A 23,034-nucleotide genomic window follows, 5' to 3' on the forward strand; every position below is an offset into this window, starting at 1 on the left:
GTGAGACTTAAAGGGACATATGTGTCTCCATACAGTGGCAAAAATTGATATGATGGAAATGACCTTTTAAGCTATCTTATCCTTTAGTTGGACAGAGACTGAACCCACAGAGCTAGAGGACCTGGCAGGCTCACTGGACAATGTTTGCTGAATCAGAGAAGTGGGCTTTGTGGTATTTGCATGTGAAATAGTATGTACACACCTCAAGATCTTTGTTGTTCCCCCTAAAGCTACTGGCTGGGTTAGAAACACTGAAGGGGTCAGCCAGACCTGGGGTCATCTGCTCCTCGGGTCCCAAGCCAGGCCTCCTGTCAGGTTCATCTGTCTCTGTTCCACCTGCACTCACACCCAGTCTTGCTGCTGGGAGGTGGAGCGTCCACATCCTGAATCTGGCCTTCTTCCCTGGACCCACTTCTGTGGTGGGTACTGCCCAACTTTTTCTTAATAGGACTAAATTCCAAATTAAAAAAAAACATCAGCCTCTCTCCTCTAATCATCCAAGAAGAGCCCTCTTTTAGTAACTTGTTCTAGAGTTGCGCATATCTTAAATTCAGAAATTTGTTTTCAGATTTTAGAAATATCCACTACTATTTGTTCTATTCCCAGTGAAAACAAGAAGCAACTCTTCTCTCTTCCAAAACAGTGAATTTTTCTTTTTCTTCTCCTATTTTTTTTTTTTTTTTGGGAAATGAGTCTTGCTCTGTTGCCCAGGCTGGAGTGCAGTGGCATGATCTCAGCTCACTGCAACCTCCGCCTCCCAGTTTCAAGTGATTCTCGTGCCTCAACCTCCTGAGAAGCTGGGATTACAGGTGCCTGCTACCACTCCTGACTAATTTTTGTATTTTTAGTAGAGATGGAGTTTCACCATGTTGGCCAGGCTGGTCTCCAAAGCGTGACCTCAGGTGATCCACCCACCTCACACTCCCAAAGTGCTGGGATTACAGGCGTGAGCCACCATGCCCGGCCAAATTTGGCAGTTTTTTCAGTATTCATTGCCGCTAATTCAGTGTTTTGTTAGATCTGTGGATGTATGGCTTTATAATTAAGTTAAAAAGATTTGGGTGTAGTTTATAAGTATTACTCATTTTAAGAGGATTTAAGAGGATAAGATCATTTTAGACTCAAGAGCAGAATGTTAGTAATAATAATTAGCTTTTAAAATAAACTTATATACCAATATAAAGTACAGCACAAGGCAAACAAATATCTGGGCCTGTATTAACAGATGGTATTCAAGGATATGGTTAGAATTTCCAAAATGCCTAATAATGTGTAATTCTTGGCATTAAGTTGCCAATTTGAATATAGCCCTTTAATCTGAAATGCTATATAATGACAGACTTTATTATAGTCTGATCCAAGGCCCTTGAGCTTTCCAAAAGGTCCACAAAACAGAGAGATACTGTGTTTTTTCGCTTGTTCGTATTGGTGGCACCCTTTTGAGTGTGATTTTTGGCATTACGTATAGAGGCTGAAAGATTCAAGGCAACACTAAACACATCAGCATTCACCACATGCAAGCTGTCCAGCAGAATGACAGTGCCTCCCAGAACCTAGAAAGCATCCAGAGTCACTGCACCCACCCCTTGGTGCCCTATAGTCCTGCATCTCCAGATGATGGGATTTGCAAACTTCCCTGATGGTGCCCTCTTGGATGCTCATGAGGCCTGTTCTGGTACCATGACTCTAGCAGTAGGTCCATTCAATCCCAGTAAAAATACATGTTTTATGTTGACCAGAATTTGGCAGGACGCGTGTGAAAAGTTAATGACATCCGGGCCGAGAACCCCATAATATACACTAGTCACATCCAGTCCAATTTGGAGTTTTTATGTGCTGTTTTTGGCAGACCTAAGTGAAGATCTTATTACTTAGCCATTCCTGATGTATTGAAGATACCCAGGTTTTTGTCATTATAGGATAGGCTAGAAAGTAGCCAGGGTCTTATAACCAAGGCTTTCTCTGAAACATGTAATGACAATGCTAGTTATTTGACCAAAGATATTCAATTCTTTAATCTGCTTGGAATTTATTCTTGGTGTGAAGGGCAGTGTCATCCACTGGTCAGGAGCCTGATCCTGGAGCCGGGCAGACCTGGGCTGAGTCCATCTCCCCTGTTTCCAGGCAAGGTGCTTGACTTCTCTGAGCATCCGTGGGTTTGTTTTGTTTTGTTTTGTTTTAACCTGAAGAATGGTGATAATCTGTTTTCTCAGTCATTGTGCAGATGTAGTACAGTACTGAAGGTAACATGGTATATAGGAAGAGCTCATGTCAGCTCTTACTCTTCATGGCTAGAAGATGTGGACTGCAGTTTTGTGACCTAACACCATTTATGAAATAAATTCCTTTTCCTCTTACCTGATTTTTACTGGATTATTTGGTGCCATTGGGTTCCTTATTGTTTCCCTCTGACCTGGATTTCTGGGTCTCTGCCAGTAACACGATTGTGATTGTTGCTACTTTATAACATTGTATGTGGTCAGTCCAAACGAGTTAAAAAGATAAGAATGAATGGATTTTAGACAGTGGTCCGTCCCCCCCGCCACCCCTCCCGTGGCCAAAGGAAGGGGAAACATTCTCTGTTGAAGTAAATGAATTGGGGAAGAGGCTCAGACCCTGCCTCTGAAAATTCTCACTGGGGGAACTAAGTCCTCTCACTCTGAACTCACACCTGCCTGTTCGCAGCCTGACCTCACATCCTGGTCTGGATGTGCGGCCTGACCCGATCGCGCGTCCATGTGGTTGTCCTGTGGGTGCCAGCTCTGTTTCTCCCCAGACACCTACTGCCTCAGCCTTAGTCACAGGATGCGCACTGAGTAGAAATGAGACCAGTTAGTATTGGTAACTGCAGAGGAATCTGCATTTTCACCAGCGTTCTCCGGACATCGGGTTTGCCTGACACCGGCGCACGGGGAAACTCGCTAGAAACAGTGCAGGTTGGGGACGCCCCAGGCCGCGGTGGAGTCGCGCGCTGCTTCTAAAGTGGAGGAGAGCAGGCCTGCGCCCTCTCCCTGCCCCGGGGGCTGGGGCTGCGCTTCCAGGTGAAGAAAGACTTCGGCGGGCCGCGCGCGGCCTTCATCCTACGAGGATCTCCATTGGCCCGGCTTGGCTCAGGAAAACGGCGGTGGCTGTGGGCCAGGCTCGGCCTTGGGAACGCGGGGGCCCCTGGGCGCGGGCGCGGGCGCGGGCGCGGGCGCGCGCGGCCAGGAAGGGGTTAAGGCGCAGGCGGGGGCGGGGCGGGGGCGGGCCTGGCGGGCGTCCTCTCTGGGCCCTTTGTTAACGGGAGCGTCCCGGCGAGGCGGAGACGCGGCCGTGGTCATGGGCGGGCGTGGGCGCGCAGGGCGGTGGTGAGGGCGGCCTGGCGGGGCCGGGGGCGCCCGGGGAGGGGCGCGCGGGCCGAGCTGGGCCTGAAACGGGCCCGCGCGGACTGGGCTGGGAAAGGGGCGCCGGCCCCCGACGTCGCCGGCGCGGGAAAATGTTGGAGATCTGCCTGAAGCTGGTGGGCTGCAAATCCAAGAAGGGGCTGTCCTCGTCCTCCAGCTGTTACCTGGAAGGTAAGCCCGGGCAGCGCGGGTTGGGTTGAGTAGCCGCGCGCCCCCCGCCACCGCTGGGCCCTTCATAGGCCTCGCCGCCCGCGTGCTCCCGCCCGCGCCCTCCCTGGATCTCCCCTTCTCCCCCTCCCGCCTTCTCTCTTCTCCTTCTCCTTCTCTCCTTCTCTTCTTTACTTTCTCTCTTTCTCGCGATGGCCCCTAGGTGCCGCCGGCGGATGTGGCTCCCAGCCCCGGCGCCAGCCCTGGGAGAGCCACGCTGGATGGTGACGGCGGCGTCCCGGGGCCCCACACCGTGGGCTCCACCGAAAAAGTTTGAGAAAGCGAACTCACAGGCCTTAACGTTCCTGGGAGCGCACGTTGTGGAATCCACCGTTAATTGGGACTGTGTGTCAAAACGATCGACCGGTGTTTGTGAAAACATGCCATTTCCATTAAGCATCGCGTACAGAGGGAACACCACTCTACCATTTATGGATACAGAATTTCAAGTGATCTTTCCATCTCCCCCACCCCCATCTTATCTGCAGACCACGAAGAAGTTTTTAGGAATTCGCTGTCTTTTCAGCGGAAGGGAGAGAGATCACAGCCAATTTAAGAAGGCATTTCGGTGGAGTCCCCCAGAGTACTAAGGTGTCATGTTCGGTTCCTTCAGTGAAGCTCAGGCCAGGAGGGCTTCACTTTTGCGTTCTTTCTACCTACTCTCTTTCTCTAATTACATCTATTTTATTTTATTTTTCTTTCTTGTTGTTGTCTTTAGTTTTCTAAATGGAAAAAAGTAAGTTGAGGATTATGGGTCTTCACTTTCGTAGCTTCTAGGTGGGTATGAAATTGATCTGATTTGAGACTGGTGCTTCCAGACCATTGCCTTCAGCAGAAAGGCTGTCTGTGCTTCAGAGATGTAGTGGTACTTCTCTTGTTTTCATTTAAGACAATGTAAGAGTAGAAATGTGAAGCTCACTTTAGATCAAGTAGGATTTCTGCTAGAATGCCATGTTTTTCCTTTTTAAAAAAGCAGGAGAAATAGAGGCCTCATTAATTTTCTAGCCTATTTTTCTTTCCTTTCCTGTCCTTGTGACTCTACCTTGAAAGCCTGCTTGGAGTCACAGATGTAGCTCAAACCGTAACACTAGTCATGTAGGTGAGACATGTTTGCCCTTCTTGCCACAGGTTGTGTGTTTCACTCGTCTTCTCTCTCTCTGGGATTCCAGGGGGCTGATTGCCCCAGTGAAGGCTCCTCTAGGTTGAGTGGGCTCACAGAGCCTATGGAGGGTGGAGATGGTTTATTTGTCCCTAAAAGTTGACGTCTGAGCAGTCCAAATAATCTTCAGTTAACACATTGCTTATTTTTTCCAAGTTGCTCAAAATTCTGAGCACATTCTCATTTTCATCTGTAACGAGTTAGTGTTGGGCATCATCATCTCCACTTTGCAGATGGGTGCCTAAGGCGGGGATGAATGGACTTTTGTAACTGCAGAGCTGGAGCGAAGTTTAGGTCACGGCTTTGCTACAGCATTGTTTTGTTTTCCTGGGAGTAAACTGGAGATTTAGTATGGACCTGGCTGGTTTAATTATTGTTTTGGGAAAAAGTCTAAAACATCTTATTCCAGCATGTCTTGAAATGAATTACAATGTTGACTCTCAAGCCTCAAAAAAAATAAATAAATAAAATAAATAAGTTCTAGTGCAGCAGACTGTGTTGGGTTAAGGCTTCATGTAGGAAGATGTCACTCTAGGAATTCTTTCTTAGTTTTCTTCTTTTTGTTGTTACATTTAATTAGGGAAAGTAAATGGAATCATCATTTTGCAGTTGATAGAATTTAACAAGCTTCAGTGATCGTCTCTTAGAGCACGGGAAGTGCTGTTTGTCTCTTGGGAAAAATAGTTCCCAACATCTGGATAAGTAATCTAGGCTTTCCACTTTTACTGACAGCCAAAATCAGTCAATCAGTGTTTATTTACCCCCACTCAGGGTCCTAGGCATCCCATGTCAGGGAGAAAATCGAATGAGATCAGGTTTTTTAATGTTCCATCAAAGAAGCTTCTACCATAAACGTGGTTTGATGGTGCATGCTACCTGCTACTCAGCCTAGCTGTCAGAGCAACATCGCCCAACATGAAGATGGCTAACAATTATTAAATGCTTACTGTGTGCCAAATACTGTTTCATTACTCTAGATGAGCAAATATACTTATCTTTCATGACAGTCCTATGACTATTTCCATTTTATAGATGCGGAAACTGAGTCACCAAAAGGTTAGGTAACTTGTCTAGGGTCACAGAGCCAGTGAGTGGGGTAAAGAGATTTGAATTCAGGCTATCTGGCTCAGGAGAGCCCACTTTTAGCTACTTGATGTTCTACTGATTGTGACAGTTTGTCTCTTTTGGAATTCACTGTGGCTTTTTAAATGGTATCTTCAGAAACTCCTCCAATTAATCCCTGAAATATAAGGGTAGTCTCTTTTTCTCTTCTAGAAACCTGATCCTGGCAAAATGATTAGCTTTAGCAGTAGGATTAAATTTTTTCAAATTATGTAAAAATACCTGTATGCAAGAAATCCTAAGTCTTTACTGAAAAGTAATTCTCTCTCTTATTCAGTTTCTCCACCTAGAAGCAATCAGCCTGGAGTTTTATGTGTGTCCTTCTAGAATACTGTGTGCACATATAAGCATTTATAACATGTGAATTTTGCTCTCCAGCTTTTCGTGAATATGCATGTGTATGGCAGTATCTATTCACCAGGACCACATTTAGCTTTGCAACCTTTGGTCTACTTTGAACACTGAATTTTCTGACTATTTCTTTTCTCTGGAGACGTCAAAGGAAAAACATGAACACTAGCCTTTTGAAATCAGGATTTTCTTTTCATTTTATTGTTATTTGTTCATGTGTTTGTATTTACATCCATTGCGCATGAATATTGTACATGAATGTGCCAGTTGTTGTACTGTAGCATCAAAAACTAATGTCTGTGAACTGAACTCTTCTTGAACTTTTTTGTTTTTGTTGTTGTTGCTGCTGTTGTTGGAGATGCAACATTGTTCTGTCGCCAAGGCTGGACTGCATGGCCCAGCCATGGCTCACTGCAGCTGTGAACTACTGGGCTCAAGGAATCTTCCCACTTCAGCTTCCCAAGTATCTGGGGCTGCAAGGATATTCTACCTGGCTAATGAAAAAAAAATTTTTTGTAGAGGCAGGATCTCACTATTTTTACTAGTTTGTCCAGGCCGGTGTTGAACTACTGGCCTCAAGTGATCCTCCCACCTTGGCCTCCCCAAAGTGCTGGGATTACAAGCATGAGCCACTGCACTCAGCCTGAACTTTCGAAATTTATTTTAAGAGCCCACATTTAAGTACTTCTTTTCAGCAGCTAACTTTCCAGCGGATGCTTCATGTGGTGCCAGCCATACAGATTCACTTTTTGAACTTGAGCTTTGGAGAAGCTTATGCTTGCTTTCTGCTCTCTCCTGAGGTCATTAGATAATTCCCTTGTTCAGCAACAAAGAAAGGGAGACTCCTTCTGTTACCTAATAAAAGGCCAGTCCAGCCATTTCATTTTGGGTGACATTAACATTGTTGACCATTTAAGATGTCACAGGCCCTGGCGCTGAGCACATCATGTACAGCCTCACTTAATTTTCACACCAGTGCTCTGAGGTTTCTAGAGAAGAGGAAGGGCCCCAGTTTAATCTAGTACTTTTAGATGGCAGTACTTTTGAGTTTGGAGGTAGAAGATCGCAGTTTTCCTCTGACCTGTCTGAGCTTCTGTGTTTTTACGTCTAAGACAGAGAGACCATCCTCTGTTCAGCCCCCCTTAGAGGATGTTTTGAGGGCCTATAAGATGATTGAAGGAAAGCTCTGAAACCGATAGAGTTAAATGTATGTTTGTATTCCGTTGATACAAGATTACTCTGAGATGCCCTTAAGTCCAGGCCGGTTTATGGCCCCCATGTGTTCCTAGGGTCCTATTCTCTAGTGCAGGCAGGCAGCTCCCGAGCCAGCCCGCCTGGACCCAGATGCCAGCTGTGCTCTTGGCTGGTCGTGTGCATTCACTGAGGCTCACTGTACCTTGGTGTTCCCACTTCTAAAATAAGGCCCATAGTAATCCCTACCTCACTGAGTTGCTGAGAGACTTTGTATAAATTGTTTAGCAGAGAGCCTGGCACAGAACAGAAGCCTAGCAGAATAATAAACTGTTGTTATCTTAAATATTTAGCAGCCTAAAGTGATGGTTTTACTGGTTTGTCTTATGATAGAAGTGATGATAGAATTGAGCTCATCCCCCCATAGTTTTTCTTGTTAATGAAGCAGTTTGTTTCTAAGTTTGTTTTGATGCATATAATTGATATTTCCTTTCCGTGATTTTTGGCTGAAAAATATCTTCTCTTCCTCTCACCCTCTGTTATTCCCATAGTCAATATTTTAATTGTGCAAGAGAAATTTCCCATTGGCTTCATGGTTGGCATTTTATTTCTCTTGTCCAGAGACAATATTTCCACAGCCTCAAACGTGAAAACTGAAAATCTGGTGCTACTTATCACCTTGTAAAATAAAGTCATTGTAATTCTGCCAGTATAATCACTGATCTGAATTAAAAGCAGAAAAAAAAATCAGTGGACAGCTTTTTTAAATATATAAGAACTAAAGATCAAATGGGACGTTGGAAGACTTGAACTTTTCCTCCATAATGGTGGAACTTAATTAAACACACAGAAGAACAATTTATGAAATAAATTCATAGGTTTGTTTGTTCTTTTTTAAATGTCAACTTTTAAAACTGTCTCTCTTTTTTTAATTTCAAAAAATAGAGATGGGTCTCACTATGTTGCCCAGTCTGGTCTCAAACTCCTGGGCTCAAGCAGTCCTCCCACCTCAGCCTCCTAAAGTGACAGGCATGAGCCACTGCACCCAGCTTAAAACTGTCTCAAAAGTAGATAGCTTAGTGAACTCCCACGTACTTATTATGTGCCTTTAACAATTATCAGCTTATGGTCAGTCTTGTTTTCTTACACAGTGAAGTTACAGTTTCAAAGCTGTTAGGAAGAATAGCTTGCTAATTATAATTACTTAGTTTTGATAGTGTAACTTTGTCCCCAGACGAGTAGAACTGTTACTGTCTACAACAGGGGTGTCTAATCTTAGCTTCCCTGGGCCACATTAGAAGAATTGTCTTGGGCCATGTAAAATACACTAAGGACAGCTGATGAGCTAAGGAAACAAACAAAAAAATCCCACAAAAATCTCATGATGTTTTTAAGAAAGTTTGCAAATTTGTGGTAGGCCACATTCAAAGCCATCCTGGGCCACATGCAGCCCATGGGCCATGGGTTGGACAAGCTTGCTCTAGAAATTTGTTTTCAGACTGGGCATGTGGCTCACACCTGTAATCCCAGCACTTTGGGAGGCCGAGGCGGTTGGATCACCTGAGGTCAAGAGTTTGAGATCAGCATGGCCAACTTGGTGAAACCCTGTCTCTACTGAAAATATAAAAAAATGAGCCGGGTGTAGTGGTGCGCGCCTGTAATCCCAGCCACTCTGGAGGCTGAGGCGGGAGAATCGCTTGAAACCAGGAGGCGAGGTTGCAGTGAGCTGAGATCTCACCATTGAGCTCCAGCCTGGACAATAAGAGCAAAAACTCCATCTCAAAAAAAAAAAAGAAAGAAAAAAATTGGTTTTCAAATCCTTCTTTCTTAACCATGTTACACCATAAATATTTTGTTATACTGCTTGTGTTGAGTACTGGTGATAGGGAAGACAGGGAGAAACAGGTGGGAAGGGTAGAGAGAGGGAGGGAAGGAGGGGAGACAGAAGTGGGAGAGAGAGACAGACTGAGACTGAGACAGGAAAGGGTAAACGAAGCTGGGAGGGAAGGAAGACTGAGAGAAAGGGGCAAAGAGGAAGAGGATGGCCAGTGGGGCTGAGGTGGACGGTACAGAGAGAGAAGGCGCAAGAGCAAGAGAAGCACAGGAGACGTTAGATGATGGACAGGCAGCTGAGGTATGGATGGGTAGCTGGAGGGAGAGACCATCGGTAACTTCACCTCTCTCCGCTTCTGTGTCCTGCCCTCTCAAATGCCTTAATAATAGAGTCTACCTAATAAGGCTATAGGGAGCAAGTGCAGATGAAGTGCTGGCACTCGGTTCAGGATCAGTAAGTATTAGCTATTCTATCACGTTCCGTTGCATAAACTTTAACCTCATTACACTTAAATTCTCTATAGAAAGGTGGTCTTTATCTATCTTACAAGCCCTCAAATTTAGATAATAGTGTTATACATTGAAAACCTTAAAATTATATTTAAAGACAGGCCAATGAATAGAATTAGGCATTGATTTTTGGAGCCAAAATACCGTGGAGGTGGGAGGGTCATGTTCAGTTACCCAGATTAGCAGTAAAAACTCTAAGGCTAACAAGACTTTCTGGGGAAGTTGCCTGTCATTGGGTAGCCCAGTGATTCTGGTGTCAGCTGACCCAGCATTCCATGAAGACATGTTAAAGAAGGGGAAATGTGAAATGAATGCGTTCAAACCATCCATGGTTGGCAGCAGAAGGGGAGGCTTTTCAGTCTGTTGCAAATGGCCTGCAACAATAAGAATTTGTGCCTTTGTGGGTATTAGCAGGCTGACTGGACAGAGTGGATCTGCGGCCAGTGCAGAGATTCCCAGAACCTTTCAGGAAGGTGTCCTGGGATTTCACTACGGTATCTATTAGGAATCTGTAACAAATCCTGTTTCTTTTGAAAGCACAGAGAACTGTGTTTTTACATTGCACCTTTAGGATTTGGGCCATGGTTTTTATATCATTCAAAACAAATCATTGCGTTCCCTAGGCTTTTATATAGATTTTCCTGGTCAGGTTGCATTTATTTTTCATCTTTTCTATCTGTCATTATTGCTGTTTTTATTACAGGTTAACAGAATATTAAACTGCACTTTTCAGTGCCTTGTTGCTAAAGACAGACAAGTGCAGGGTGTTCTGCATCTGAGCTCACCCAGCAGTGCTGTGCGTGTCCCGTTGCACTGAGCAGGCTCAGAGGCTCTGAGATGCAAGGACTTGGTCTCCAGCCCACAGGAGTTTACATTGTTGTGGTGACAGCCATAAGAGAAGGTGCAGTTGTTCTGCAGTGAGCTTCCCAGTGTCAGGTGTCACAGCTGGCCTCCATGCAGAAATCCTCTGCATGCAGGATGCAGTGAGCCCTCCTAACAGCCCAGCTAGGTTGATCCCATGCCATTGTTGCCCTACTGTGCAGTTGAGAAACTGAGGCTCAGAAACAAGCATCTTAAGACATGCTGGTGCTGAAATCTGAACAAGGCCTGTCCACCCAGAGCCCATGCTTACTGTACTGCAGGGGACATGTGAACAGATTGCTTGCTGGGTGATAGATGCAGGGTGATAATAGAGACAGATACCAGGTACTCAGATGGATTAAAGGAGAAGCAGCCTGTTGTGGGCCAGCTGATGGGGAGGAGGAAGGACCAATTAGAGAAGGTTTACGGGAGGTAGGGAGGCCAGGAAAAGCAGAAGAAGCTGAGGAGCAGGAACTCCAGGGAGAATAAATGGCACTTGTCACAGTGCAGTCAGGAGAGGCAGCAACAGGAGGCCTGGGGGCACTGAAAGGTGTTTGAGGAGGCTGGAAGGGAAAGCGGGGTAGAGAGCCAGATGCTCCCAGACTCAGCACTGAAGGGCCTGGTTTGCCTTCTTCAGGAGCTCAGACTTTTACTGTAGCGGTGAAAGGAATAACAACCCCAAGCATTTTCTGAGGGCCTGTGCATGCCTAGGGCCTCAAAACCATGTACCATGTTAGCTGCAAACTGCCAGCTACCCTGCAAGGCACATCATCATCCCAGCATTGCCCCCAGTGACACTGCCAATAAGTGGTAGCTGACCATGGGCAGGCAGGACCACCTCCCAAACCCATGCTCTCTTCTGTCTCTTGGCCGGCATCCATCTAGAGGGGATTTGAAGCAAGAGTGACCTGGTTAGGTCTGCATTTGAGAAATGCCCTGATAGTAGGAAGTGGAGGTGGAATGGCCTAAGGGAGACCCAGCCAGGGGTGTGGTAGAGCATGGAAAGGACAGAAGCGATGAGAGATTGAGGCAGAAGAGCGCCAAGATGCAGGGTGGGAACTGACAGCGGATAACCCCCAGCCTCGGTTCTGACATGGCCGCGAATGGCAGGTGAATGGTCTTGAAGAGAGTGATGTCTCTATTTATGAGGGTCTTCCTACTCCGTTTTCAGTGGTTAGTGACTTTTTCACCAGAGATTCTTAGAAAGTGATAGAATTTTTTTTTTTTGGTTGAGAGAGAGGGACAGGGACTGTGTATCTTCAGAAAGTTTAATATTTGAGGCCGAGACAGGCAAATCATTTGAGATCAGGAGTTCAAGACCAGCCTGGCCAACATAGAGAAACCCCATCTCTACTTAAAATACAAAAGTTAGTTGGGCATGGTGGTGCGCACCTGCAGTCCCAGCTACTTGGGAGGCTGAGGCAGGAGAATCACTTGAACCCGGGAGGTGGAGGTTGCAGTGAGCCAAGATTGCATCACCACACTCCAGCCTGGGCAACAGGGCCAGACTCTATGTACCCCCCCCCATCTCCGACAAAAAAAAAAAAAAAAGAGAGAAAGAGAAAGAAATGTTAAGATTTGGACTGTTGATAGGGATAGAAGTTAGGATAGAGAATAAATTTGTCTGGCTAAGGCATTGTCATGTAAAAGATTTCAGGGGAAATATTTAAACCTTGGACTCATTTAAATAACTTTATTTTTAAAGGAGGTTTCTCTAGAAACTCATTTAATCTACTGTCTATAATGTCTATAAGTGGAAAGTAATAAAACTGCATTTATTTTAAAAGAAAGTTGCATAATTTGGATTTCTCACTAATTTATCCCAGTCTCCCTTTTAGGCTTTTCCTGTCAGAATGCTGGGGTCTTACTGAGTCAGTTCCTTAGTGCAGGAGCTGTTAACCAGGAAGACACTGGGAGTCTGGGATAGAATTCAAGGACTCCATGTCCTCTGATAGGAAAAAACAAAACCTTATTTCACTAATCTCTCACTAAAATTTAGCATTTCATTTTTTTAAGAAGATAGGTAACAAATCACGGGAGTACTACAGTGCTCGTGACTGTCTCCGGTAGAAGCCAGGTATTTCTTTTTTTTTTTTTTTTTTTTTTTTTTTTTTTTTTTTTGGTGGGGAGGCAGAGTTTCACTCTTGTCACGCAGGCTGGAATACAGTGGCGTGATCTTGGCTCACTGCAAACTCTGCCTCCCAGGTTGAAGCAATTCTCCTGCCTCAGTCTCCCAAGTAGCTGGGATTGCAGGTGCCTGCCACCAAGCCTGGCTAATTTTTGTATCTTTGGTAGAGACAGGGTTTCGCATGTTGGCCAGGCTGGTCTGGAACCCCTGACCTCAGGTAATCTGCCTGCCTCAGCCTCCCAAAGTGCTGCGATTACAGGCGTGTGCCACCATGCCTGGCCAGAAACCAGGTGTTTCATATCAGGTAACAGTTGTGGTTATTATTCACACCACTACTTTGCCATCATTACCACTGGATCTTGTTATTTAATGTGCGAATAAAGAAACATCTATTTAATGCATTAATAAGAGCTGTATTACAAATTCTTTAAAGGGTTTTGAGGACTGTTTCAAAAAGTCTTTTAAGGACTGTTTTCCTTTGCAATCCTCTGTATTTTATTTTTGTATTTAAAAACTTTATTGTAGGCCGGGTGCGGTGGCTCATGCCTGTAATCCCAGCACTTTGGGAGGCCGAGGCGGGTGGATCTCGAGGTCAAGAGATCGAGACCATCCTGGTCAACATGGTGAAACCCCGTCTCTACTAAAAATACAAAAAATTAGCTGGGCATGGTGGCGCGTGCCTGTAATCGCAGCTACTCAGGAGGCTGAGGCAGGAGAATTGCCTGAACCCAGGAGGCGGAGGTTGCGGTGAGCCGAGATCGCGCCATTGCACTCCAGCCTGGGTAACGAGCGAAACTCCGTCTCAAAAAAAAAAACTTTATTGTGAGGAGTCCCTAGGCATTGCTTGCTCTCAGGGGGATCCGTAGCACAAGACCTTAGTGGCCTTGGTGTGGCAGGCTGGCCATGGGTCCCTGGTGAATCCTCCTTCCCTAGTGAGGGACTGTCTTATTGAGGGTTCCCTTCCTCATCCCAGTGAGCTCATCCCCTCAACTCCTGGCTCTCCGTGTCTGTCTGTGCTCTTTGACTTATATATTCATCCACAGGGCTGGGCACAGTGGCTCACATCTGTAATCCCAGCACTTTGGGAGGCTGAGGCGGGTGGATCCCCTGAGATTAGGAGTTCAAGACCAGCCTGGTCAACATGGTGAAACCCCATCTCTACTAAAAATATAAAAAATTAGCCGGGCATGGTGGTGGATGCCTGTAATCCCAGCTACTCAGGAGGCTGAGGCAGAAGAATCACTTGAACCCTGATTTATGTAATGGAGGTTGCAGTGAGCCAAGATTGCACCATTGTATTCCAGCCTGGGCAACAAGGCTGCCTTGTTGAAACTGTCTCAAAAACAAAAAATTCATCCACAGGACAGCACTGGCCTTCCATTAGACTTTTGCTGTTGAGTCTGTAAGTTTCCAGGAGCTTTGTTTCTCCCACGAGGAGCAGGGGCTACTGCTCGTTCTTTACGTCTTTCACCCACTGTCCTGCCCCTCCCTGCACCCTAGCAGCTGACAGTGTTTTGGGGTCTGAAGATAACACAGAGGCTGTGTTCAGTTAAACATATGTCTGTGTGTGTCTGTTTTAATAATTTTAACTGCTCTAGGTGAAGGTGTAAATTACAAAATAAAGGACCATGTAGAGATGGATAAAATGACTTTCATCAAGCTCAAGATGTGGGAAATAATACTTTTCCTCTAAGCTCATATTATGAAAAGTTGTGTGAGACTGTTATAAAATAACTTGAGAATAGTCTGAGCATGATCTCATCCTTTGGAACGGAGTATGAAATAAAACACGAAGCCTCTTTTTAGAAAGATCTGTTTTATAGATTTTTAAATTACAGAGATTCCTTGAACTGGAGGATAATAGTGAAGGACCCACAAAGGAAATATGAATAAAGCAACACGAGTTTACAAAATTGAATGTGAGCAAAATGAAAGGGAATGTTTGTCACGTCTGACATGCTCCGTCCTCTTGTCGCCCCCCCACCACACACACACACACACACACACACACACACACACTCAGAGTCTCTCTCTGAACCGTCTCAAGAACCTTCTGGAGAGCCCGCAGTGTGGACAGTAATGAATGCTGCATAGCTGGCCGCCTTGCACTCTACTGGGAACTGTGATGTTGGGCACAAGTGCCAACAGAAAGGTGGGAAGCTTCCCGGGGATGTTTTTCCTGGAGGTAAAGTCCCCCCTTGGGCTGTGAACTGGCCGGTGCTGGGTCTCATGGGCATTTCCCTTCTCTGACTGTTCGCCAGTGTCCGGCGCAGCACCAGCAGCCCCTGGAAGTCTAGGCCAGATAGGCCATGTCCGAGAATCTTTTGTAAACATTTTTCATCAGTGACTCACAGCTTTGAGAAAGGATTATTTTTATATAAAACGATCTTTCAATTGTAAAGACCCAAACCATTTTCTTAGAATACTGTCTAAACAAGTTAATCATGCACAGATACAGTGAATTTTGTGGCCTGGTTCTTATAAATTTTCCAAATAATACTCTCATAGCCAGAGCCAGAGCTTCTTAGAGGTTTGGAGGCATGTTTTAGATGTCACTGTTCTTGTTGCTCAGCTAGCTAATTAGTGACTTTTCCTGAGTTTAGTTGGTGAGTGGAAGCCTTTTTGTTAACATTATGACAAAATGACAATATGGTTTTAAGCAGAGTGAGAGGCACTTTTGAAGATCCAGATCTCGAATCTATTTAAAATATGACTCAGAAAGGAGGCTGCAGAAAATGTTTACTAAAAAAATTTAAGAATAATAGCAGATGCTAAACTTTATTTCCCAAGACAATAGCCAAAAGATCTGCTGGAAGAACAGAAGGAGGGAACTATTTGGGACATCTTTTTTTTGAATGAAGCCTTTGGGCTTCTTTGGGGGATCTCACTTCCTGACAGAGGGATGGGTGGAAAGTTCATGTCTTAAGCAAGAAAAATTTAAGTACATTCTGCAGCTTTGGCCTTGTAAGCTGTGATCGTTTTTAAGGTTGACGAGCATAGTTCACTATGAAGTGAAGCAAGTAACTTGGCATTTACACGTTGTGAGTCAATTTTGACATCAGCCTGGATTGGGAATTGACTGGAAGGTTTTGGTGTTGGACTGTGGCTACACTTCAGTGTCTCGGTCCAGAGGCATGCATGAGCAATACTTCCCTTTGGGCTTTGGCCATTAATTTGTGGAATAGAGCAAGAACTGGAGAGGAAAGTCGAGAGACTGCCTTGGATTGCCTGATGTCCTGTTGAATCAAAAAGCAGTGGGAGGCCCTTTCCTTCCTAACAAAGGCCTCATCCTCTTGCATAACATTCCCAGCATCTGTCGACATGTTCGGGACTGTCCCACTTTAACCCACACTTCAAGTTGATGGTCACCTCTGGGTGGGTATCTGCATTCTGCTTATTCCAGGTGTTTTCCAGGACACTTCCCCGATTATGTAACTTTGATCAAATCCAGATGTGGCAGAATGTTTGATAGAAGAGGTAAAATGGCATTTGAGAAGAAAAGCATTTCTGTATTCATGACTTTGGTTTAATTTCCTGTGTGGGCCTGGTCTGCCAAAGTTGTTGCTCATGACCATGAGGTTGATGCACCAGAGAGGCACACAAGTGCCTTTTCAGGATAGCCTGAGGGGACCCTCCCTCCCCAGCGTGCTTTTTCATGTTAAATTATCAATTATGTAAGTTTAGGGCCAGGCACAATGGCTCACGCCTATAATCCCAGCACTTTGGGAGGCTTAGGCGAGCAGATCACTTGAGGCCAGGAGTTCAAGACCAGCCTGGCCAACATGGCAAAACCCCGACTCTACTAACAATACCAAAAAAAAAAAAAAATTAGCCAGGCGTGGTGGCTCATGCCTGTAATCCCAGCTACTAGGGAGGCTGAAGCAGGAGAATCGCTTGAACCTGGGAGGCAGAGGTAGTAGTGAGCCGAGATCGCACTACTGCACTCCAGTCTGGGTGACGGAATGAGACTCCATCTCACTTGAACCTGGGAGGCAGAGGTAGTAGTGAGCCGAGATCGCACCACTGCACTCCAGTCTGGGTGACGGAATGAGACTCCATCTTGCTAGAACCTGGGAGACAGAGGTAGTAGTGAGCCGAGATCGCACCACTGCACTCCAGACTGGGTGATGGAATGAGACTCCATCTCAAAACAAAACAAAGAAGTTTCAGTTGGCTTCTATTAATGTTTTTCTAGTTTTTTTTTTTTCATTATTTTTTGGTAATAAAAGCAGTCTACATTCATTGTGAGAAATATACAGTAATATAAAAAAGTATAAAGAAAACTTAAGGCCAGGCATGGTGGCTCATGCCTATAATCCTAGAACTTTGAGAGGATGATGCGGGCGGATCACCTGAGGTCAGGAGTTTGAGACCAGCCTGGCCAATGTGGTAAAACCCCATCTCTATTAAAAATGCAAAAAAAATTAGCTGGGCATGGTGGTGGGCACCTGTAATCCCAGATACTCAGGAGGCTGAGGCAGGAGAATCTCATGAACCCAGAAGGTGGAGGTTGCAGTGAGCTGAGATCTCGCCATTGCACTCCCGCCTGGGCAACGAGAGCAAGACTCTGTCTCAAGGGAAAAAAAAAAAGTAAATTTAAAACATTTATAATCCCACCACCCTGAGTTAACTACTGTTCACAGTTTGGTGAAATTCCTGGTCTTTTTTCAGTTTTTTTCATAATTGGAACCATGCCTGTTATACTGGACTGTAATATAAACACTTAATATATTATTGTGAGTATATTCTCAAATTTAAATATTTTTCCAAAAATATCTTGAGTGGCTTTTAAAATATATTCTATTTTATGGGTGCAGCATAAACTAACTTATCCTGTGTTGATAGATATTTTGTACTTGCCTTTTTCTGTGCTGTTATTTAAAATTAGTATATAGAAATCATTGTGTTGATCGCTTAGGATAAATTCCTAGAGGTAAATCGGATGTTAAATTCTTTATAGACTTTTGGTTCATATTCCAGTTGCCCTCAATATATATATATCTACTATCAGCATTGTGTGAGAGTGCCCATATCTCCAAAATCTTACCCACACTGGCTGTCAGTGTCTAAAAGATGTATCTGCAAATTTGGCAAGGAAGTTGCATTTCTTTGATTACTATCAAGAGTTCACATACTTTCCATGTTTAATGGTAATTTTTTTTTTAAGATGGAGTCTCACTCTGTTGCCCAGGCTGGAGTGCAGTGGCGTGACCTTGGCTCACTTGCAACCTCCGTCTCCCAGGTTCAGGTGATTCTCCTGCCTCAACTCCTGAGCAGCTGGGATTTCAGGCGTGTACCACCATGCTCGGCTAATTTTTGTGTTGTTATTGTTGTTGTTGTTCGAGACAGAGTCTTGCTCTGTTTCCAAAGCTGTAGTTCAGTGTCGTGAGCTTGGCTCACTGCTACCTCTGCCTCCCAGGTTCAAGTGTTTCTCCTGCTTTAGCCTCCCAAGTAGCTAGGATCATAAGCACGTACCACCACACCTGGCTAATTTTTGTATTCTTAGTAGATACGGGGTTTTGTCTTGTTGGCCAGGGTGATCTCGAACTCTTGACCTTGTGATATGCCTGCCTTGGCCTCCCAAATTGCTGGGATTACAGGCATGAACCACCACACCTGGCCTAATTTTTGTATTTTTATTAGAGACTGGGTTTCACCAAGGTCAAACTCCTGACCTCAAGTAATCTCCGGCCTTGGCCTCCCAAAGTGCTAGGATTACAGGTATGAGCCACCATGCCCGGCCTTTAATGGTAATTTAAATTTTTTTGTTAATTTCTTATTCATGGCTTTGCCTATTTTTTTGCATAGTGGAGGGATTTTGCTTTTTCTTGTTGATATGTGAAGTCCTTATATGTCAAGAATGCTCTGCCTGACAGTTTTTCTTAATGTAATGGCAATGGAAGCTCTTAACTGGCTTCCACTCGACCGACTTGCTGAATTGACCAGCACTCTTCACTTCCTTATAAAACATGCCTCCCTTGTCCCCATGCCCCATGGCACACGGGATAGGGCAGCCATACTGCCACCGTCTGCTGCTGCACATGCTCCTGTCCACGAGAGCCAGTTGTGTTTATTCCAGATATATCTGTTGTTGCAATTACTTGGTTAATATGAAGCCAATGAAATGCAAGTGTGAAAAGAGAATTGTTTCTAGGAAAATTAAGATTGTTTCTAGGAAAATTAGAAAGACTCAGCAAAGGAAGGTAACTTGTAAAAATTACTACAGAATTCAGTGTAAGACAGCTATAAATTATTGGAATGGATTACAGAAATTTAGAAAGCTTTGGCGGTGGGAATGCTTGGTGGAATAGCTCTAAGTTTTCCCTCTGTCTGTAGGAAACTGAAGCTGGAAGTGAGATGATACATTCATTATAGGTAGGCCTTATAGAAGAAAACGTCAAGCTCTGATCACATGTCCGCATTTCATTTTGTTTATTTATTTTTTGAAATGGAGTCTTACTCTGTTGCCCAGGCTGGAATGCAGTGGTGTGATCTCAGCTCACTATAACTTCTGCCTCCTGGGTTCAGGCAATTCTCATGCCTGAGTGTCCTGAGTAGGGGGGACTACAGGTATGCACCACCTCATCCAGCTATTTTTTGTATTTTTAGTAGAGACAGGGTTTTGCCATGTTTGCCAGTCTGGTCTCAAACTCCTGACCTCAGATGATCTGCCCTCCTTGGCCTCCAAAGTGCTGGGATTACAGGTGTGAGCCACTGTGCCCAGACCACATACCCACATTTCAAAAGACAGTGTTTGGCCCTATGGTCAAGACTGCCACACCAATGTATTCTAGGTAGGGGTGGGGATCACATATTTTAATAAAATTGATAATCCCTAATAGTGATGGCCCTACATGTACTTCTAGAGCCAGCGTAAATACTCGGGAAAGGGGCCTAACATGTCACTAAGCTTCTTCCACACTCTAGGAGATGGCAGTGTTACAAGACCCCGTTTCTTGAAATTATCTTTGCCCTCACCATTCAGAAAAATTACCAGATGTCGTAATAAGGTGATTTGGGACTTTCAGGGAAACAGTTCCTGAAGGTTGACTTCAATTAGTACAGAAGCTAGACTTGAAGACCTTTATTATTTATATTCTGTTGGTTTATCCCAAAGAGATATTTTAGAGCATCCATTTCTGAAAGTTCTCTGGTCATGTTTCCAGAAGTTTAGCCTAGTCTCTCAGGTGGGGTTTTTTTTTTTTTTTTTTTTAAAGAGAATTCAGAATCAGGCCCACCCTTGATCCGGTATTATTACCCAAGAAAGGATGCTCGGGGATCCTCTGAATAAATCCATAAAGAAGGAAAACTAAAACATAATTTTGTTATCATTTGTGTTTGGCTCAAGCATCTGGTAGATTTTTCAATTCTTTTCAAATTAGGATTTCCCTCTCTCTCTTTTTTTTTCTTTTCTTTTTTCTTTCTTTTTTTTTTGACATGGAGTCTCACTCCATTGCCCAGGGTGGAATGCAGTGGGGTGATCTCAGTTCACTGCAGCCTCCACCTCCCAGGTTCAACTGATTCTTCTGCCTCAGCCTCCCAGGTAGTTGGGATTACAGGCATACACCACCATGCCCAGCTAATTTTTTTTTTTTTTTTTTTTTGAGACAGAGTCTTGCTTTTGTCACCCAGGCTGGAATGCCATGGCAAGACCTCGGCTCACTGCACCCTCTACCTCCGGGGTTCAAATGATTCTCCTGCCTCTACCTCCTAAGTATCTGGGATTACAGGTGCCCACCATCACACCAGGCTAATTTTTATATTTTTAGTAGAGTAGAGACAGGGTTTTGCCATGTTGGCCAGGCTGATCTCGAACTCCTGACATCAGGTGATCCACCTTCCTTGGCCTCCCAAAGTGCTGGGATTACAGGCATGAGCCACTGAGCCCAGCCTAATTTTTATATTTTTAGTGGAGACGGAGTTTGGCCACATTGTTAGCCAGGCTGATCTTGAACTCTTGACCTCAGGTGATCCACCTGCCTTGGCTTCTCAAAGTGCTGGGATTACAGACGGGAGCCACCATGCCTGGCCTTTCTTTTTAAGATCATAAAAATTACCAAACATCATAGTGACATAATTTGGGATTTACTCTTTCACAGAAACATCTCCTAAAGGATTACTTCAGTTAGTGATTTCTATTTTTATGGGTTTTTAAATTTTTTTTATTTTTTATTTTTTGAGATTGAGTCAAGTCCGTCTCCCAGGCTAGAGTGCAGTGACGAGATCTCAGCTTGCTGCAACCTCTGCCTCCTGGGCTGAAGTGATTCTCCTGCCTCCGCCTCCTGAGTAGCTGGGACTGCAGGCACCCCACCACCACTCTTGGTTAGCTTTTTGTATTTTAATAGCGATGGGGTTTCACCATGTTGCCCAGCGTGGTCTCGAACTCCTGAGCTCAGGCAATCTGCCCGCCTTGGCCTCCCAAAGTTCTAGGATTTCAGGTGTGAGCCACCGTGCCCAGCCCAGCTAGTGATTTTTACATTGTAATTCCTTAAATGAGTATTTTGGATTTCACTCCACAGTGTTCCTCAACTGTAAGATCTACTTGAGGTGATTTGATTTTCTGGTTTGCAAGAACCTGTCTACACCTTGTGTTTATCACAAAGAAATTCTGGAGAATTTGAGCACTGTTAAAAAAAAAAAAAAAGATAAGAAACTTTAGGAACAAATAATAACGTGTTTGACCCTGTAATGAATAATATTCACACATTTTGTTAATTTTAAAAGCTGTTGATTAATTTCCAACTTGTAGCATCTGTTTTAGACAAAACGTGGACGACTTTAGTAACAGATTTTTCTATTCTGTAATAATAATTTCCACAAGGTAAAAAAAAAATGTAAAGAAGATCATATTTGAGGATGGCTATGGAGGCAGGAAAGCTGGAAGGAAGGGTGAGATGTTAATAGCCTTGTCATGTGAAGTAAGTCCTTGAGAGACGTTGTCCTAGCTGGAAGAACAAGCAGTCTAGGTGTGTGTCCAGTGATCTAGCTGATATTTAGAGAGGCGGGGGTGATCACCAAAAAAACAGTTCTGCCTCTGGGAGCAGACAGGACTGGGATAGCAAGTATTTGGTCTTTCATTTTAAGCCCTTCTGTACTATTTGATTTTTCTTTTTTTTCTTTTTTTCCTTTTTTTTTTTTTTTTTTTTTTTTTTTGAGATGGCATCTCGCCCTGTCGCCCAAGCTGGAGTGCAGTGGTGCAACTCCACTTCCCAGCTTGCTGCAACCTCCACCTCCCACGTTCAGGTGATCCTCCTGCCTTAGCATCCCAAGTAGCAGGGATTACAGGCATGTACCACCATGCTCAGCTAATTTTTTATTTTTAGTGGAGTTAGCGTTTCATCATGTTGGTCAGGCTGATCTCAAACTCCTGACCTCATGATCTTCCCACCTTGGCCTCCCAAACTGCTAGGATTACAGGCGTGAGCCACCGAGCCTAGCCTCTTTTTTTGGAAACAGAGTTTCTCCTCACCCACACTGGAGTGCAATGACGTGAGCTCTGCTCACCACAACCTCCACCTCCTGGGTTCAAGCGATTCTTCTGCTTCAGCTTCCGGAGTATCTGGGACTATAGGTGTGTACCACCATGCCTGGCTAATGTTTTCTTTTTTTTTTTTGAGACGGAGTTTCGCTCTTGTTACCCAGGCTGGAGTGCAATGGCGCGATCTCAGCTCACCGCAACCTCTGCCTCCTGGGGTCAAGCAGTTCTCCTGCCTCAGCCTCCTGAGTAGCTGGGATTACAGGCACGCGCCACCATGCCCAGCTAATTTTTCGTATTTTTAGTAGAGACGGGGTTTCACCATGTTGACCAGGATGGTCTCGATCTCTTGACCTCGTGATCCACCCGCCTCAGCCTCCCAAAGTGCTGGGATTACAGGCTTGAGCCACCGCGCCCGGCTGCCTGGCTAATTTTTGTATGTTTAATGGAGGCAGGGTTTCATCATCTTGGTCAAATTGGGCTTGAACTCCTGACCCCACACCCACCTCGGCCTCCCAAAGTGCTGGGATTATGGGTGTGAACCACTGTGCCCGGCTAAAGCAGGGAACTTGCGCTGCATATTTGAAGCAAAAGGCAAAGACGTATGTGGATCGGCTGTTTTCATTTGACTAAACTCATATTGAATGAATGAATTTTAGAAGCTCCATCTATTTGGGAACAATAATTACCACCTTGTAATGAAAATACTTGATGTTTTTTACAAGATTTAGTAATGGAAGAGTTTTTAAAAATTCACCTTAATAGTAATAGTATGTATTGATGTTAAGAAATGAAATAAATTAGGAATGTATAA

At 44.6% G+C, this 23,034-nt stretch overlaps 1 protein-coding gene and 1 long non-coding RNA gene across 4 annotated transcripts in view; one reads left to right on the forward strand and one right to left on the reverse strand.

The window, feature by feature from the left end:
* The window catches only part of ABL1 (ABL proto-oncogene 1, non-receptor tyrosine kinase), a 163,397-nt gene that overhangs the window by 109,104 nt on the left and 31,259 nt on the right, over positions 1-23,034 (forward strand). The window contains exon 1 of one of the 2 annotated variants that reach the window (XM_035260574.3): positions 3,301-3,554. The exons of the other annotated variant lie outside the window; for it this stretch is intronic. Coding sequence (XP_035116465.1) covers positions 3,476-3,554 — 79 coding nt within the window. The 5' untranslated portion in view covers positions 3,301-3,475. Of the gene's footprint in view, positions 1-3,300; positions 3,555-23,034 lie in introns of those variants that run through there. 2 annotated transcript variants of the gene reach the window in all.
* LOC118144948 (uncharacterized) lies at positions 1,226-3,865 on the reverse strand. Of its 2 annotated transcripts, none has more exons than XR_013519611.1 (5): positions 3,726-3,865; positions 3,491-3,547; positions 2,672-2,812; positions 2,359-2,456; positions 1,226-2,183 (listed from the first exon to the last, which is right to left on the reverse strand). It is a non-coding gene; the product is annotated as an uncharacterized LOC118144948 (long non-coding RNA). The 2 variants fall into 2 exon arrangements; XR_004729916.3 differs by having other exon boundaries at positions 1,230-2,183; positions 2,359-2,459.

The sequence above is a fragment of the Callithrix jacchus genome, chromosome 1, assembly GCF_049354715.1.
Source record: "Callithrix jacchus isolate 240 chromosome 1, calJac240_pri, whole genome shotgun sequence".
Classification (NCBI taxonomy): Eukaryota; Metazoa; Chordata; class Mammalia; order Primates; family Cebidae; genus Callithrix; species Callithrix jacchus.